The sequence below is a fragment of the Felis catus genome, chromosome D1 (genome assembly GCF_018350175.1).
Source record: "Felis catus isolate Fca126 chromosome D1, F.catus_Fca126_mat1.0, whole genome shotgun sequence".
Classification (NCBI taxonomy): Eukaryota; Metazoa; Chordata; class Mammalia; order Carnivora; family Felidae; genus Felis; species Felis catus.
Window position 1 is genome coordinate 15,106,840 of NC_058377.1, and position 18,696 is coordinate 15,125,535.

The 18,696-nt window shown below is 50.5% G+C and overlaps 1 protein-coding gene across 12 annotated transcripts in view; it reads left to right on the forward strand.

Annotated features, from left to right (window-relative positions):
* CEP164 (centrosomal protein 164) overlaps positions 1-18,696 on the forward strand; it is a 67,970-nt gene that overhangs the window by 17,056 nt on the left and 32,218 nt on the right. For 10 of the 12 annotated variants that reach the window (XM_019811336.3, XM_045038362.1, XM_011286374.4 and 7 more), the window contains 5 exons: positions 2,737-2,941; positions 5,166-6,809; positions 9,913-10,068; positions 10,478-10,612; positions 11,234-11,311. In XM_019811336.3, the coding sequence (XP_019666895.2) occupies positions 2,737-2,941; positions 5,166-6,809; positions 9,913-10,068; positions 10,478-10,612; positions 11,234-11,311 (2,218 nt within the window). The remainder of the gene's footprint in view (positions 1-2,736; positions 2,942-5,165; positions 6,810-9,912; positions 10,069-10,477; positions 10,613-11,233; positions 11,312-18,696) is intronic. The other 2 variants (XM_045038361.1, XM_011286375.4) reach the window with 2 other exon arrangements.

Consider the following 18,696-nt stretch of genomic DNA (forward strand, 5'->3'; position numbering starts at 1 on the left):
GTGAGGTGGTATCTCAGTGTGGGTGTGATTTGTATTTCCCTGAGGATGAGTGATGTGGAGCATTTTTTCCTGTGTCGGTTGGCCCTCTGGATGTCTTCTTTGGAGAAGTGTCTATTCATGTCTTTTGCCCGTTTCTTCCCTGGATTATTTCTTCACTGGATTATTCTCTTTTGGGTGTTGAGTTTGATAAGTTCTCTCTAGACTTTGGATACTAACCCTTTATCTGATATGTCGTTTACAAAAATCTTCTCCCATTCCGTCAGTTGTCTTTTAGTTTTGCTGATTGTTTCCTTGCTGTGAAGAAGCTTTTTATTTTGGTGAGGTCCCAATACATTTTTGCTTTTGTTTCCCTTGCCTCTGGAGACGTGTTGAGTAAGAAGTTGCTGCGGCCAGGATCCAAGAGGTTTTTGCCTGGTTTCTCCTCGAGGATTTTGATGGCTTTCTGTCTTACATTGAGGTCTTTCATCCATTTTCAGTTTATTTTTGTGTATGGTGTAAGAAAGTGGTCCGGGTTCATTTCTCTGCATGTCGCTGTCCAGTTTTCCCAGCACCACTTGGTGAAGAGACTGTCTTTATTCCATTGGATATTCTTTCTTGCTTTGTCAAAGATGAGTTGGTCATACATTTGTGGGTCCCTTTCTGGGTTCTCTATTCTGTTCCATTGATCTGAGTGTCTGTTCTTGTGCCAGATTTTTCTGTGTATTAATCTTATGCTACTGTTTCTACTATTTTCTCCCCACCTCCTGTCTTTTAATTTTCTTTGCGCTTTCTTTTTTCACACTGAAATTATACATTTTTTTGTACTTTTTTTTCCAGGTGAAACATACATAATGTAAAATGTACTGTTTCAGCCAGTTTTAGATATACAGCTCAGTGGCGTGAAGTATATTCACAGTGTTGTGCAAGCATCACCACCACCCATTTCCAGAACTTTTTCATCTTCCCAAACAGAAAGTCTGTTTCCATTCTGCCCTTCCCCCCCAGCTCCTGGTAACATCGAATCTACTTTCCATCTCTGTTAATTAACCTATTCAAGGTCAAATCAGTGGGCCCACGATATTCAGCCTTTTGTGTGTGGCTTATTTTACTTGATATAATGTCTGCGAGTTTCATTCATGTTGTAGCAGGTGTCAGTAGTTCATTCGTTGCCAAGACTGAATACAGTTCTAGTGTGTGTATGTACTACCTTTTGTTTATTCATTCATTTGTCAATGGACATTTGGGCTGTTTGCACCCTTTGACTTTTATGAGTAACGCTGCTGTGAACATGGGTGGACAAATAATCTGCTTGAATCCCTGCTTTCCTTTTTGGTATATATCCAGCGGTGGAATTGCTGTGCTATATGGTCTCTCTGTTTTTTTTAATTTTTTTTTTTCAACGTTTATTTATTTTTGGGACAGAGAGAGACAGAGCATGAACGGGCGAGGGGCAGAGAGAGAGGGAGACACAGAATAGGAAACAGGCTCCAGGCTCTGAGCCATCAGCCCAGAGCCCGACGCGGGGCTCGAACTCACAGACCGCGAGATCGTGACCTGGCTGAAGTCGGACGCTTAACTGACTGCGCCACCCAGGCGCCCCAGGTCTCTCTGTTTTTAATTTTTAGGAAACTAGTGTTTCTAATTTTTAGGAAACTAGTGTTTCTCACAGCGGCCACACCCTTTTCCATCCCCACCGACAGTGCTCGAGATGTCCAATTTCCCCACATCCTCCCCAGCACTTGTTATTTCTGCTTGTTTGGTAATAGCCGTGCTAGTGGGTGGGAAGTGATATCTCCCTGTGGTTGTAAATTTCACTTTCCCTGATGTTTAGTGATACTGAGCATCTTCTCATGCACTTATCTGTCATTTATTATCTTTCTGTGTTTCATCCCTAATATTTTTCCTGCTTACTTCTGCATGGTTTCTCTTTTGTTAGAATTGAGATTGAGCTTGAACTCAAGACCCCAAGATCAAGAGTTGCATGTTCCACTGACTGAGCCAACCAGGTGCCGCCAGACTTGAGTCTTTCTATTGAGGAACATGGGCTGTCTCTCCAACAGCTTTTTCTTTTTTTCTTTTTCCTGACTTTTCAGTGAAGCTTTATAAAGATTTTGTACACGTTGGATTTATTCCTGGGTGTCGTGTTTTTTGTATTGCTATGGTGAATTTTGTTTGTTTGTTTTCTGTAGCTGTCCCAATGAATTTTTGATAATGGTGGCTGGAATGCATGGCTTATTTTGGACTTGTCCATGTTGAAACACAGGTTCACGAAATGCACCTTTACATTAGTTTCTTTTGTTGATCTCCACTGGCTTGGATCGTTATTTCTTAGGAGATCGGAGTCTTGTGTAAGACCAGAGCTATCACAAGGCCTCTTTCTTCCTTGGACCATTTATGAAAATATTCAGGAAGGTCAATCCTAGAACTTGTCTTTAAGATCCCATAGCATCTGTACTTAGCCATCTCAAACCAAGTTTATTCCTAGGAACCCCAATGATTGTACATTTTCTTCTAGAGAAGTCCTTAGCTATCCCAGTCCTTTGTTCCTATCTAAGTTAACGCCTATATTAGCCAGAAGGTACCCTTTCCTTCTGTGTTAATCCTCTCCTGCATCCCCCGTGTCTTCTCTCTCCTTCTGTCCCTCTCACCCAGTTCTCCCTTCTTTTCTGTCTCCTGGCCACTTTTATTCTCTTCCTTTTTTTCCTAAGTAGCTTTGGACCTGGGCAGGGACTAACTTCTGACCTCCACTCTCTACAGCCAGGACATCACAGGTGATATTTACTATTTCAACTTTGCCAATGGGCAGTCCACGTGGGACCATCCATGTGACGAGCACTATCGGAACTTGGTGATCCAAGAGCGGAGGAAGCTGTCAACTCCAGGAGCCGTTAACAAGAAAGACAAGAAAAAGAAGAAGGAAAAGAAAGACAAGAAGGACAAAGAGACCTCCAAAAGTCTGCTGGTGAGTCCGTGGATGCCAGCCCCCAGAGAGCCGGGGCTGAAACCTCAGGGGATATTGGGAACCCCTAGGTGTTTACAGCTGGGAAGTTCAGAACAACACCAATAACACATTGATTGCTTGATAGTACATCATCTCAGTTATGCCTGTCTTCTGGCAGATTTTCCTTTAGCTTCTGGAAGTTCTTATCGTCTCTGGAAAATTCTTTTCTCCTCCCCCCTCCCCCCGGGAAGCACATATTATGTAGGAGGATTATCGAGAAAGCGCGCTTCCCTGAGGATGTTGCTTTGCAGCAGTCTGAGAAGGGACACCGTCTACCCCTCTGGAGAGTGGGGGACAGGGGGGCAATTGACAGAGAACCTAGATGAGTGGAGTGTCTTTCTTCTTTCAGAGCCGGGCCTTCCAAGTGTGGTGCAAATTCATAGATGTCAGGTGTAGCCATAATTCAGTTGTCAGAAAGCCAGTGCCTTCAAAGTCCAAAAAGAAAAGCTTTGGGCTTTGTCCACTTTTGTGGATTGTTCTTTTTTGCCATTGTCCTTTGGTAGGGGTGCGTAACTGAAATCTGATTGCAGCGTGAGCATCTTGGTCTCGGGTAGCTTTTTCACTCTGAGTTGAAAGTGCTCTTTCCCCTTATTTTTATTTGTCCTTCCAGTATGTCTGAACTTAAGAAGCAGAGTTATTGCCCTGGGTTTATAGGTAGAGAAGCTAAGACTTGGAGCCATGCTGATGTGAGGGCCAGGCTCTCCCAGAGCGCTCTGCCGGTGCAGGGGATCCTTCACCAAGGTGGGGCGCAGGTGGGGCATGTTGAGGAGAGGGAGGCACATAGGAGCTCAGACCAGCCAGGTGGGGGGCATGAGAATATCTTTTCAACCCTCTCACTTGTCCAGTTGATTTGCTCTCTGTCTGCAGTCTGTTTCCCACCAGTGCCCGTGTTTCAGTGAAGATTTCCATCTCCCTTTCTTCCTTCCTTCTCAGGGTGTCAAGTCTGGCATCGGATGGTTGGTGATGAATTAATCTTTTTCAACACTTCCAAGCTCCACAGATACTCTTCCCTCCCCTGCCCTCCCCCACCTATCACTACTCATGATTCCAAGAAATAAGATAACAAGCCCGTCCCTCCAGATGCAGAGGACAAGTCATTTCCAAATCGGTTGAATTTTCTAATGTTATGTGTTTCAAAGGCAGAAGGTGGATAACGGGCTTTTCACTAACCCAGGACTACCTAGTGTCTGGGCAGGCTCTGGCATGAGTAACGGTGAGAGAGGGGACCAAGCAAGGGTTCTGGGGTGGAGGGTCAGGTGACAGAGTTCTGGGTGTGTGACAGCGCGTGGAACTCCCTGTTAAAAAGGATTCCTTCTGTGGAGCTGAGGACGATTGGGAAGTCCTGGGCTGCCAGTCTGGCTCTCAGGCTCAGGACAGTGCCTCAGACCTGGGTTTGTCCAGAGGGCAGGCCTGAGCCAGGTGGGTGACCTGGGCACAAGTGGCTTGGGCTCTCCAGAGGTATGCGTGCACAGGCCGGCTGGAGCCTACTGTGAATGTTTGCAGGGTGAGGTTTATCGTTCAGAGTTTCTTCTGGACTCAAGGTTTTCTGTCTTTGTGGGTCTCTCTTGAGCAGTGCCAGTCTGTGTCTTTGCCAGAAGACCTTGACGGAATCCCCAGGGCTCCCCTCTTTGGCTGTTTCCCTTCTTCTTTCCCTTCTTAGACAATTTCTGGTAGTCCTTGGTAAGGCTGGTGGGTTTTATAAACTTAACCAGTCACAGAACTGAGAGCTTGATGATCCTTTAGAGATCATCTGGTTGGTGATTCTGACAGTTGTTAGTAGTGAAGCCCTGTCTTCCAATCATTCCTCTATGGAGGTCCAGCATGTCCAGAAGAGGAGCTACCCCAGCTGAACCTGGGGGTGTAGGTCTTAGTGACGCCCGTTCCCCGTGACATGTACACTCTTGTGGCCTCCAGGGCACCATGTGCAACGAACCTGCAGTTTCCATGAAGCAAGGTTTGTAAGCCACTGATCTGGTCCAGCCTCCCCTTTATAGAATAAGGAAACTAGGGCCCAGAAAACAAAGAAGTCAGAGGGAGTTTCTGGCTTCTTTTCCCCCTCCTGGTTTGTGTTTTACTTTAATTAGAGGGTGGGTTTCTGCTAAGGGCTTGCCGAGGGCTGAGGTAGCAAGTGTAAGTCAGAAGTGCTCTGTCTCAGTTTTTCTTGCATGTTTATATACCCATCTAGGAGACACAGCCTGAGCAGGGACTTCTGCTGCCTCCTTCCTTTCTCTGCGGCCCATCCCCTCTCCCAGCACCTGGCCTTGCTGATCTGGACCTAGACCAAGAGATGCAGGCTAGAAGCGAGGGCTCCTTTAAGAAAGGGAAGAGCCCATGCATGCTGGGTGACATCCCCTCGCCTCTCGTGGGCACCCTGCCCAGCAAGCTTCAGCCACTCTCCAAGGGCCAAGCTTCCCGAACCCACCACATCTTTGCCGGCGTGGAGAAAATCTTAGGCAGGGCCCGAGCCCAGTGCAGAACAGAATTGGGTGATCAGCAGGGTCTGGGGAAACCCCAGAAGCCGACAGAGAAAATCTCCCTGGGGTTTTCAGACCCTGAAATAGAAGATCTGGAACTGAGGACCAGACAGCAGAAGCCCAGTGCTCTGGGCCCTGAGAATACTCGGCCCCTCCAGAATGGGCAGGATGTGCTGGAGAGCAGGTGCCAGGCCTCTGTCCACTCAGAGCTTTCTGAAACCATCAGAGGTTTGGGCCACATGGCCAAACGGGGCTCCACTGGCCCCGGCGGGGACAAGAGCCAGAGCCCCGTTCACTCACCATCCCCTGAGGAGGAGCCCTCCGGGTCCCCCTGTTCCTCTGACCACATGCTGCCTCCCAGGAAGAACCCGCTGCTCTTGTTAGATCATGGCCCAGCTGAGGGCCTGAGCTGGCAGGGAGTTTGTGGAGAAGGTGGGAGTAGGGGCAGGGGGAGGAGGAGAAAAGAGCCCCCAGGACTGTGGATGGGACAGGTGTCCAAGCTTGTCGACAAGGATACCCCCGGCAGCTGCAAGGAGACAGAACCCAGTGACCCTGAGGCTCCAGGGGCCTCAGCTAACGATCCACCTCGGGAACTCTTCCTATTGCCACCTGATCGGCTGGCGTTAGAGCCGGCCCAGAGTGCCCCTTCAGGGAGTTCCCCTGGAGGGTACCCTACCAGTGAGAAGAGACAACCCCCGGGGTCAACAGACCCCCCCGAAGAAGACAGGAAGCCTGGTGGGTCTGAGCCTGACTTGGAGAGCAGCAGCCTGGCTTCTCACCTTGGCTCTCAGATCCTGGGTGAAGTGCATAACCTCCTTTGGGACCTGCAGAGCTCTCAGGGATCTGGGCGGGGCATGGGTCAGGCGGGTCCCGGCCTGAGAGATCAGCACTCCAGCCCCTTTCTAGCGTTCCAGGTGTCCCCCATGCAGGGGTCTACTGATGAGTGTTCCGAGAGCGAAGACTACTCTGAGGATCAGAGGTTCTACCAGCACATCCTGCATATGGTCAAGATCTCCAGGCAGCTGGAGGGCCTGGGGCTGCCCGAGAGCACGCAGGAGATGCCACGTAAAGACATTGCCAGCAGGGTCTGTTGCATGGCAGCTGAGTCTTCCACGATATCTAGTGAGGGTGAGCACGAGGCCATCAGAACCATGGAGAGGGACGCGAGTTTTCTGACTTGTGGCCCGGAGGTGCTGGCGTGTCCTCTGGAGGAGGCTCTTGCCCCTGCTGGGCACGAGGCCCGTCAGCAAGCCGGTTTCCAGCCAAGCAGCAGCCCCCTCAGGCAGGGGCTAGTCGAGCTGAGTTCCAGCAGAGGGCTTGCTGCAGAGTCAGGCACGACGCAGCTTCTCAACCAGGTAGGCTTCTTAGCAAGCATGGCCCGTGGGCCTCAGTGAACTTGGCAGGGAGGGAGCCCGTCGAGTTGACGTTGGACTTGAACTCGGTGAACTTGGCAGGGAGGCAGCAGGTTGGGTTGACTCGGCCATCAGGCCTGCTTTCCTGTTATTTGCTCTCCCCTCGTAACTACTGATCCCTGAACTACCCAGGCTGGCCATCTTGTGGGGTGACGTGTATTTCATGTTTCTTGTACCCATCACCTGCGAGACAGCGGCTCGGGGTATCTAGACTTCCCTTCCGTGGAGCTAACTGTATTTCACAGATGGGTCATAGGCTTTGCAGATGATCAGTTTTGAGGGTAAGGTGGCACTGATCTTGGCACTCACGCAGGATCTACGTACCCTCCCAGGATTTGGGAAGACTTTCTCTTCAGGTGATTATGGACAGAGGCTTCCCAAGTGGACACCGCACCCCTAAGCTCTGAATTTAGTCCCTTGTGGGAATCCCACGGAACTGGAGTGTGAATCCAGTCATGAGGGGCTGAAACCCAGCATCTTCGTACCATCCCGCGAGCTGCTGTTGCTCCCGGCTTCCCAGGGCTCCCAGAAGCCATGTGAACAACCTGTGTCAGGCTTGTACAGACCTCGTTGGTACCGTCACTTCCTCCGCTGCTGGGATTTGCCAAAGGACGGTGCTGTCCCTATCATCCCGACCCCTTTGTCCCTTTAAAGAGTCACACCATATTCTTCATTCAGAAGAAGTCAAGTTGGATCAGAGACCACAGGGGTCGCTCTGAATTTCCCCAGCTATTCTTTTGCTGTTGCCCAGCTGTGGCTTTACCCAGTTGTTCCCTCTGGTTTCTAATTGCTGGCGTGCCCTGGTTCTCTGTTAGCTTTAATAACTACTGTAGCACTATAAATATCGGATAAGCTGCAGATGATCCTGAAAGTTTTAATTAGCCCAACGGCAGCAAGTTTATCCGCTCCGAAGGACAACGCCACGTACAGCCCATAGTCAGAGTTAATGGCCAGCTATAGAAGATGATCAGCTAGGAGCCAGGAATGTGTAATTTCCCTGCTAACCACTGATTTGGTAAAGGCCTGGGAGAACAAAGCCCTCAGCATGCCTGTCTCCCTCCCTCCAGCCCCCAGCACGTTAGCAAATTAGCCATGGTGGGAGTCTGTACTTTTCCATAAATACAGTGTGGGAGGAACTTTGGTTGCTGATCTGCTGGGGCTGGTTGGGAGGGCTGAAGTCAGGACGAGCAGGCCCAGTTTGCCCCCAGTTTACCTTAGAGAAGCCTTTCTGGGCTCTTCTCTGCCACAGCCAGACGGTGGCGTCAAATAGTAGCTTAGAGACAGCCCTGGGCTCAGTCCCATATCTGCGCCCCCCTTGCTGGCCCTGTGACTTTGGGCAGGGCTCTCGATCTCCCCAATCTCCATTTGTAGGGACTGTGGCCTCGGGTCGTTGTGAGAGCAGAATGAGAGGTGGCGCAGAAGGGGCTTAGCCCGGTACCTGATGCTGGCTTATGTGGGCCAGCCTGAGCGTTATGCGTTCCTTCTCTGCCTAACGGAAGTACTCTGCAGCAGGCCAGGTGGGTGGGCAGTGGTTCGGGTGTTCAAAGGTTCTGGACTTCACCTCCCTTTCGGAGGAGTGTCCGATCCCCTTCCCACACAGAAAGGGGCCCCGCTGAGACCCTGCCCGGTGGTCTGGCTCTTTGAGCCGACGCTGTGGATGAGAGACGGTGGGCCACTCGTGCTTCCTCAGCCTGACCTCTTCTGGCCTCCCCTTTCTCTTCTTGGTCTCCTTGGGGTTAGAGAGGAATGGTTTCGTGTTGTTTGATGCGTTTTGAGTAATGAATTTTAAGGAGGTCTTTGTAAGTTGTCCCCAGAATGCTCTCCTTGCCCCTTCTCCTAAGCCCGGGCTCCAGCTGTGTGAGTCCTGTGTGAGTCCCTCTGATAACAGCCCTTTCACAGCATCGGTGTAGCCCCGGCCCCCTCACATGTGCTCCTCACGTTCATGAGCCCTTTTGAACTTCCCAGCACACCTTGCTTTTTTTTTTTTTTTAATTTTTTTTTTCAACTTTTTTTTTAAATTTATTTTTGGGACAGAGAGAGACAGAGCATGAACGGGCGAGGGGCAGAGAGAGAGAGGGAGACACAGAATCGGAAGCAGGCTCCAGGCTCCGAGCCATCAGCCCAGAGCCTGATGCGGGGCTCGAACTCACGGACCGTGAGATCGTGACCTGGCTGAAGTCGGACGCTTAACCCACTGCGCCACCCAGGCGCCCCACACCTTGCTTTTTAAGCGGCAAGGCACTCATCATCTCCATCTTGCAGATGAGTAAACTGAGAATTCAGGAGTCTGTGAGTGCGCTGAGGCCTTGCCAGTTCTGACTCCCAGCCTGGTTTCTTTCCCTGTCCTCGTTAGCCCGAAGCCTTCGTTTGGCCAGCATGAGAACAGGGAAACTGGGGGCCAGGCTCCTTTTAGCCACATTCCTCATCAGTGAAGCGGGGCAAGAAAGTTCTTCTTTTGCCATTAATGTATTTTTTTTTCATAGTTGCTGTTTATTTTAATCAAAGTCATACATGCCCATATCAAACAAAGTCAAGTAGTACCAAAAGGTGGGTAACGAAACCCAGCAGTTCTCTGGGCGCATATACCCCTCCCCAGAGACAACTGCTTTCTTCTCGTGCGTACTTCCATATTTGTAAATAATACGCTTCGTCTGCTTTTGCTTGGTTCATCAGTTTTAAACTTCATCTATTGAGACTTCTCCCTCTGGTAGATGAGGCTTTTGTCTCTGCCCTCCCTCTGCCCCCCCACTTCCTACGTGGCTTCTGAAAGGGGAGCAGAACCCTCCGCAGCATCTGCCAGATGTGAGACGACCGTTAGCTGTGCGCTAGCAGCAAAGTTAGGGGAATCAGCAAGCCAGCCTGTGATTTCTCACACAGTTGGCACAATGGTAATTTCTGGATGTTGTGTTTCATTAGCAGCCTCTGAACGGAGGTGGTTTAAATTTGAGCGGGCAGGATTTAGATGTTTTATTTTTATATCTGCTTCTGACACTCCGAGGGCCACGTGGTTTCTTGGGTTTGTAACAAGATGTTTTGTGTTGCCCAGGCCCCGGGCTCCTCATTAGCCCCAGTCCACGTCCCTCTTGGGGGCCTGGCTCCCCTAAGAGGCCTTGTGGATGCCCCGGCCTCTGCTCTTCGTGGATCGCAAAGCGTGAGCCTGGGGAGCTCAGCGGAATCTGGTCAGCTTGGAGAACTCACGCTGGTAAATGGTTTTTTTGTGTGTGTGTTCAGTGTATTTAGTTCCTGTGGGGCCTTCGTGTGTCATGCTAGGATCTGTGGCCCACGGATGATAAAGAGAGGGCATGGGCTGAGCCCTCAAGGTTCATAATCAAGTTGGGAGGGCAAATCACACTTGTGTGATGCTGAATGTGGACTCTGGGCTGCAGAGGACAGGCCCACGCCATGGGGACTGCAGTGCTAACTTTCCCATCCTGGTAGCCAGAGTGGTAGGAGTTGGAAAAGGGAGGGATCCATGTGAGCTGGGTTTGCCGGGGTCGGCTTCCTGGCCGTGGCAGACTTGTGCTGGGAGACAACCAAACCGAAAGAGAGTCGGGCAGGCATTCTGCAGGTCTTTCTGGTGTGTCCCTTGACTTTTCTTCTCTGCTTTGGAGCCTCCACAGGGTCTCAAGACTTCTGCTTACACAAAGGGTCTCTTGGGCTCCATCCATGAGGACAAGAAAGCCCTCAGCCTCTTGGCTTTAGGGGAGGAGACCAACGAGGAGGATGAGGCAGAGAGTGACAACCAGGTAATGATGAATCCTCTTCCTGGCCTGGGAACCCTTTGTCCTGTTTAGAAAAGTTTTTTTTTTATTGTGGTCAAATATATATAACATGAAAGTTACCATTGTAATCGCTTTTAAGCGTGCAATTCAGTGTGATACATCACCACTATCCATCTCCAGAACTCGCTCAAAATCCCGAACTGCAACTCTTTACGCATTGAACAGTAACTCCTCAGCGTCCGGTCTCCTCTCATCTATGTTCCGTCTTTAATTTGCCTATTCTGGGTATTTCATTTAAGTGGAATCGTACAATATTTGCCACTTTATGTCTGCCCGTCTTTTACATAGCATGTTTTCAGGGATCGTCATGTAGCACATATGGCTGGGTAATTCGTTGTCTGAATGTGCCACATTTTGTTAATCCATTCATCTGTTGATAGACGCTTGGGTTGTTTCCACCTTTTGGCTGACCTCTGCTGCTTTAAAAATAAGTCAAGTGATTTTCTAGCCCACAGCTTCATTTCTTGCCCAATCTATGTACCTCCTAGGTCTGACCCAGAAAGCAACAAACAAGGAGCTTCTTGGCCTGCATCCTGGGCTGACCAGCTTCCTTGACTTACCCCCTGTAATTGTGTTTGTTTTCAGAGTGTCCGCAGCTCAAGTGAGCTTCTTAAGAACCTGCACCTGGACATTGGGGCGCTGGGGGGTGATTTTGAGTATGAGGTAAGAGCCTGAAGCCCTGTAGACAATGCCTCAGCCTGGTATGCTCCTCCTTCCTTCTTAAGCCTTTCTCCTTGTGGGATGTGGATTTAGAAGGAGAACCATCTTGCCCCAAAGCTGTCTAGATGGGATTTCTGGGGTTTGGGGAAGCACAAAGGGGGAAAGGAGTTAATCTGTTCACTCATTTGTCAGGTAACCACCACTGGTTGAATGTTTCCGCATGAGGCACTTTGCTGGGCGCCGTAGGTCACTCAGGCCTAAGTTAGATGTAATTACTGCCCTCTAAGGGTTTACAGCCTCACAGAAGAGAGACTTAAATTATTGGAAAACAGAATAGAGTGCAGTGAGGCTGTAAGGAAGGTGAGAGGGGACTTGAGGGTCTCCAAGGCACGTGGATCAACCAGGAAAAGGCTCTGTTGGGAAACTGACCTGTGAGGTGTGCCGGGGGGAGGACGACGCACAAGGCTGGCCAGGCAGAGGTGAGTGGGGAGGGAGAAGCCCACACGCAGGACACTGCACAGGCGGAGGGTGCAGGGTGAGTTTGGGGAAGGTGAGGGCGTCTCTTTCGGCTGGCGTACAGAGCGCACGTAAGAGGTGGCCCGTGGAGGTAGCTTGGGCTGGGTCACGGGGGACCTGAACGCCACCTGAGGAGTTTGAATGGGGTTACCCAGGCACTGGGAGCCAGCAGAGGTTTTGTAACAGAGGCGTTTCGTCCAGAGTCTTAACAGTGGTTGAACGTCGGCCACTGTACTGGGCCCGGTGGAGATACAGGTGTCGGTAAGATGGGTTTGGGCTGGCCTCGCGGAGTTTGCAGCTGGAGAGAGAAAGAACACTTGGTACTTGGTGTTTAGTGAGTGCTCAGGGTTGAGTAAATGACTGTCCCAGGCAACCGTAAAGCAGGGCAGTATGTGCAAAGGGCTTGGATGCAGGTGCCCGCTTGGGGGGAGCTCTGTGGGGGAAGAAGTTACTTGTCTGGAGATCAGGAAAAACTTGAATAGATGACATTTAACCTGGCTCTTGAAGAGTAGGTAGGTTTTAGACATGGGGGTGTAAGGGATATTTTAGGCAAGTGAACAGCTTGAGCAAAGGCGCGGGGCCTGGGAAATGCAGACTGTGGACGGGAATAGCTTCCAGACTCTCCCCACAGTAGTCCTGTCGCTTCTGATCTCTGTCCCCTGGTCTGTCCTCTGTTGCCACCAGAATGTTCTTTAAAACAAACAAAACCCAAAACTCAGCATGGTGTTGTAATACTTACAACCCCCCATTGTGTTTTTCTACTTGAAAAGGAACATTCCCTCCTGGATACCCTTTGTCTAATAACTAATATTTATTAGTTTTTAAACAGTTAGGATTTCTCCCCATATTCCCTAGGCATTCACACAGCCAGTAAATGATCAAGTCAACAGCTCAGATTTCCCCAAACTTTTAAATACTGATAGCAGGCTGAATTACGCTGTTCACAAGTCTAACATATAAAACTCTTTGACAGGGGTGCCTGGGTGGCTCATTCGGGTAAGCGTCCAACTTCAACTCAGGTCATGATCTCACAGTTCATGGGTTGGAGCCCTGCGTCAGGCTCTGTGCTGACCACTCAGGGCCTGGAGCCTGCTTCGGATTCTGTGTCTTCCTCTGTCTCTGCCCCTCCCCTGCTCGTGCTCTGTCTCTCTCTCTCAGAAATGAACTTTAGTTAAAAAAAAAAAAAACAAAAGAAAAAACGAGTGGCTGGGTAGCTCAGTCAGTTAAGCGTCAGACTTCAGCTCAGGTCATGATCTCGCGGTTCGTGGGTTCGAGCCCCGAATCGGGCTCTGTGCTGACAGCTCAGAGCCTGGTGCCTGTTTCAGATTCTGTGTCTCCCTCTCTCTCTGCCCCTCCCCCACTCGCGCTCTGTCTCCCTCTGTCTCAAAAATAAATAAACGTTAAAAAAAACCCAGAAAAAAAAAAAACCCAGAAAAACAAAACAAAAACTCTTTGACATACTTGAAACACTTTCAAGACACTGACCACTCACATTTTGCTAGAATGATCACAAAGCTGACCGGTAAAGCAGCACTGCCTGTATCATAGATTTAAGTTTGTTTTCTTATTATCTCTTACTATGTCCTCATCATCCTTTATCATAACTCTTATTGTTTCTGACTCTTGCTTCTTGATCTTCAGCTCACCTCAAGAGCCAGAGTTAATGTCTTGGTGGGCGGAGATTGCAGATGCTGGCTGACAGGCCCTGGGTTGTAGGGAGGCCTTCCCCGGGTGGTTCAGCTCTAGCCATTGGGCAGACCCTGTTTTTATTGGTCCTCTATTACCCCAGAAACTGTCCAGATTTTTGGCTGTGTACAATCAGATAGGTTTAAAAAAAATTTTTTTTTTAATGTTTATTTTTGAGAAACAGAGACAGAGTGCAAATGGACAGGGGCAGAGAGAGAGGGAGACACAGAATCCAAAGCAGGCTCCAGGCTCCGAGCCGTCAGCACAGAGCCTGACACAGGGCTCGAACTCACAAACCATGAGATCATGATCTGAGCCGAAGTCGGACACTTAAGCAACCGAGCTACCCAGGCACCCCTAAAAAAATTTTTTTTGATTTATTTTTGAGAGAGAGAGAGAGAGGGACACAAAGGATCCAAAGCAGGCTGTCAGCACAAAGCCTGATGTGGGGCTCAAACCCCAGCTGTTAGATCATGACCTGAGCCGAAGTCAGTTGCTCAACTGACTGAACCACCCAAGTGCCCCTCAAATAGGTTTTGATGGTGACTTTAACACTTTCTGTGAAATGTGACACTTCCCTCCTGCCCACCCCCCATCTTTATCATCAACCTGATCTGTGTTTACTTTGAAACTGTTCCCTGTGAGTGGGGCCTGGTCTGTTTGCACTGCATCCAAACCCTTCTCGGTGTGTTTGATTCCCTGAAATGACAACTTTGTTTCCTCTTGCCTGCCACTAAGACCTTACACTGCTGATGTGAGCAGTAGCTCACGTGTGGAGCCTAGAAGGATGACCATGAACTGAAGAGGGGCATCAGGGGGAAATACTGGCTTTTGGAGGAAGTAGAAGAAAGTCTCCAGGAGACTGAGCACGTTGGGAGTAGAGACTCTGCCCTATTCATGTGTACATGGCCGGCTCTGGCCCACTGCTTGGAACCTAGGAAGCATGTGGGTATGTTTTGCTGAGTGGTTGAGAGAATGAATAGGTTAATGAATGAGAGTGAGCCCTGCCGGGACAAGGAGGGGATCCCTTCAGGTTGTATGGTGCTTTTTTCTTCCCTTGGCTGTCCCAGGTCCTGACCAGAGTGGATACTCCTGCTGTCAGCGGGTGGATTGAAGATCCCACTGTGGATCAGTCATGGTGCACTTAGACTTTGGGCTGATTTTTGCTTCATAAATGTCAACAAAAAGGGGATCTTTGACATGTCCTGGATTTCCAAAAGCTTCCTTCTGATGATTATATGCTTCTTTGGGGGGAGTGGGAGCCTTTAAACATATTTTTTATGACCTCTTTAATAGAAATAGACAACTCAGCAGGGGAAGTGTCTCTAGCATCTCAGCAGATTTCATTCTTTTGTCACATGGAGTGTTGGGTTCCTGTGGTCTAACCCTGGGAGGAGGTAGGGCTTTTCCAGGCAGAGAAAGAAGGGCAGTGCTGAGGATGAACAGGGGTTTCAGGAGAGACAAAGCTGCCTCTGTTTGGACCACACCCTTTGAAAATGGCGTTTGTCCCAGTTTATAGACCCTGGATCCTCTGAGCTGCCCCTTTCTTCCCGCTCTTGGGCAGCACCCCAGACAGCCCTGGGTGGAAGTGTCCTGCCAAGCTTTGTGCTCCCCTGTCTCTGTGCCATCGACAGTCACTTTGCTCGTGATTCCATGAGAGGGCAGTAGGATGGCGAGAATGTCTGCTTCTCTCTCTCTCTCCTTCCCCCTCCTCTCCTGCTTTCAGTGTAAACCCATTTCTAGTCTATTACAGAATCAAAGGGGATAGGTTCATGGAACAGACTCTGAGAATGGGTGAGAGCGAGGAGGGGAGGCAGAGGGGTGGGTGAGCAGGCAGCGTGTGGCCTCGTGGGGCTGGTAAGAACCCATCATTGGATCAAAGGAGAGGGAGGGAGCTGGGCTTAGAAATAACAGGATGATGTCAGTGTGATTGGGAAGTGCTAACAACATGGGGTGGGGGACAATGCAAAGACTTGAGACCAGCTGGGTGGGAATGAGACGTGTACAAATAACCTAACTGATGGTTGGCTTAGGAGGTTCAGCTCCCCCGGCCCCCACTCTCTCCCTCCCAAGCCATGTGGATTATAGTAGCCCCTGCCTTTTGGGGGGTATGTTAAATATTCATGAAATCTCTGGCACCGCCTTCCTCATGCAGATGACAAGGTTGTTTTTGAAAAGGCAGCAGATATTTGCCTTGAGATACTCAGGGGCCTGGGGCTGTGACAGGAGGAGGCAGAGCCCAGATCAGCTCAGAGCAAAGCGATGCCGAGGGGGCAGCGCTCGCCCTGGTCTGTGTACCCCACAGAACCCTGATGTGGGAGGCAGTACGCCGGGGCCTGGAATGTGCGTCCTGGGCAGGTCTCGGCCCATGGGGTGGCGACGAGCAGGGCTGTGAAGGGTGAGGGGTCTGGAGTCAGGTGGATTTTCCCAGCACTCTGTCACGCACTGCGTGTAATGTGCAACCAGTGTCCAGTCTCCCTTGGACGTTACCTCTGACTGTTGAATTGCTGCACTTGGTTGACACGGGCTCAGGGGATGCGAGCTCCTTTATTTTACTATTAGCCAGGTTTTAATATCTTAATATTGAGGGCCTCTGCACTGGCAGTGTGGAGCCTGCTTGGAATTTTCTCTCTCTCTGCCTCTCTCTCTGCCCCTCCCCCCACCCCCCTCCCCCATATGTGCGTGTGTGCATGTGCTCTCTCTCTCTCTCAAAAATAAATAAATAAACTTTAGGGACCCCTGGGTGGCTCAGTTGGCTAAGCATCTGACTTTGGTTCAGGTCATGATCTCTCGGTCTGTGGGTTCAAGACCTGTGTCGGACTCTGCTGGCAGCTTGGAGCCTGGAGCCTCCTTCAGATTTTGTATCTCCCTCTCTCTCTGCCCCTCCCCCCACTGGTACTCTGTCTCTCTGTCTCTCTCTCTCAAAAATAAACATTAAAAAATACATAAAAATAAACTTTAAAAAAATCTTTTAAGTTTTTTAATGTTTATTTACTTTTGAGAGAGAGACAGACAGACAGTGTGTGAGCAGGGGAGGGGCAGAGAGAGAGGAAGACACAGAATCCGAAGCCGGCTCCGGGCTCCGAGCTGTCATCACAGAGCCCAATGCGGGGCTTGAACCCACAAACCATGAGATCATGACCTGAACACAAAGTCGGATGCTTAACCGACTGAGCCACCCAGGCAACCCTAAAACGGTATCTTACTGTTTAGGTAGACAGGATAGCATACACCCCTTGATGGGAAAGTCTTTTGAAGAATTTGAGCTTGAGAAGGGCATAGACTGGGCGTCACAGCCTTGCGGCCTGACTACATTCTCTCATGTATACAAATGGGAGTCTCCATCTGTGCCAGGTGTCCTCGGATTTTGGATAGGCTACTTGTTTTTCCATCATCTTGAATATTCATAGTTAACATTGTTTAGCTATTTTCCGTTTAATAGAGTCTAATCCCTGCGTAACCTTGTAAAATAAATTGTACATCTGACTTTTACAGAGTGGGAACTCCTGTATCTGCATGACACCCCCATTTTGACAATCCGGTCAACAGGTATTCACTGCGCACTTATTACGTGCCAGATACTAGGCCCTGAGGATAGCACGGAGCTGATCTGGTGAGGGAAACGCGTAGGAAGTCAGCAGTGACGATACGGTAGATGTCGTGACAGGACGGAAAGGCTCATCTCAGGACAGCTGCCCCAGGGATCAAGGAGGGCTTCCTGGAAGATGTGATAGCGTGAGGACCAGAGGGAGTTTGTTAGGGTAGATCGTGTGTGTGTGTGTGTGTGTGTGTGTGTGTGTCCAATGTGCATGGCATCTCAGGAGCAGGGAGGGGTCTTCCTGGAGCTGGGCCCTGGCAGGTGGCTCTTGAACACTGGGGGGCCCCCCCGCCACATTGGAGTGGGTGCCGGGGATGCAAGCAGTGACCTTGTCCTGTGCTGTGCGGAGGGTGTTGGTGGAAGAGGAGGCTGGTTGGGGCCGTCCTGATTGCCCTTTGAGCTTCTTGCCGCGGCAGGCCCTCGAGGGAGGCAGGGGAAGCAACCTGGTGGGGCTCAGAGGGTTGACCGTTTGCTAAATGAAGTGAAGTAACCAACTTAAAAAAAAAAAAAAAGGTGCATGGCAAAGAGGAAAGCGGCGCAATGTTTATCCATAGGAGGAGAGGACGCCTGCAGGGTGTGGCTGCCTGTGCCCCGTGAGAAGCGGGCAGGGGCTGGGCGAGGAGCCGTGGGCCATGTGGGGAGATGCGGACTTTATCCCGAAGGCCACGGGTGCTGCTGTGGTCTGACCCTCCTTTGTCCCCTAATCCGAGGCCTGTTGCCTTTTTCTCTTCACGAGATGACCGCGGCCAGGGTGGGTTGGCTCTGCTTGCTTGTGGTAGAGTGTGGCTGGCCAGACGCCCCTCTCCCATCCTCAGGAACTCCCACCTGCTGGGAGTCCGTGGAGGCCCCTCAGACTGGGCACCGAACTCCTGCTGAGTGTCGGCCGCGGTTGCGGTATCGGGACGGGGAGACCTGGCCCCGCTCTGCACGCGTTTCTCTTGAAGGGGAGCTGTTCCTCTCGGCCCTTTCTCTTAGCCCGGAGGCCTTGGCGAGGCTACGGACGTCATGTCAGGAGGACGGGCAGCACCAGAGGGTGCCCTGCCCAGGCCTGAGGGAAGCCGCCCCCTCCTCCCTTTCACCTGCTTTTCTCCCTGGGACAGGCCTGGGGCTGATGGCAGTATCACCACTGTGTCCCCGGTCCCTGGCTTTGGGCAGCAAAGGCTCAAAACCAGGGCTCTCTGGGACATTGCCCTTTTCTCCATTCTCAGCTGAATTCCTTGAGGGCAGGATCTACGTCTTGGTAACGTGTGGGTCCCCGGGCAGTGTCTGGCACGTAGAAGGCACCCGATGAATGACTGTGCGCATCTCACAGTAAAACATTAGTTAACATTTATGGAACACCCAGAGTCTTCCAGGCACCGTTCTCAGTTCTTGAGCTCACTTAGTGTTAACTCAATTAACCTTCCCCGAACCCAGTGAGATGGGCCCTCTTGCGTCTCCATATTTTAGAGGAAGAAACTGAGGCACAGGGAAGTTAAATCATTTGTCTAAGGTCGCTGTAAGTCTGGGGCCAGGATTTGAACCTAAGTAGTGCGTCTCCAAAGCTGAGCTCTGAACCGCCCTGCTTTCCTGCCTCTCAGTCATCCTT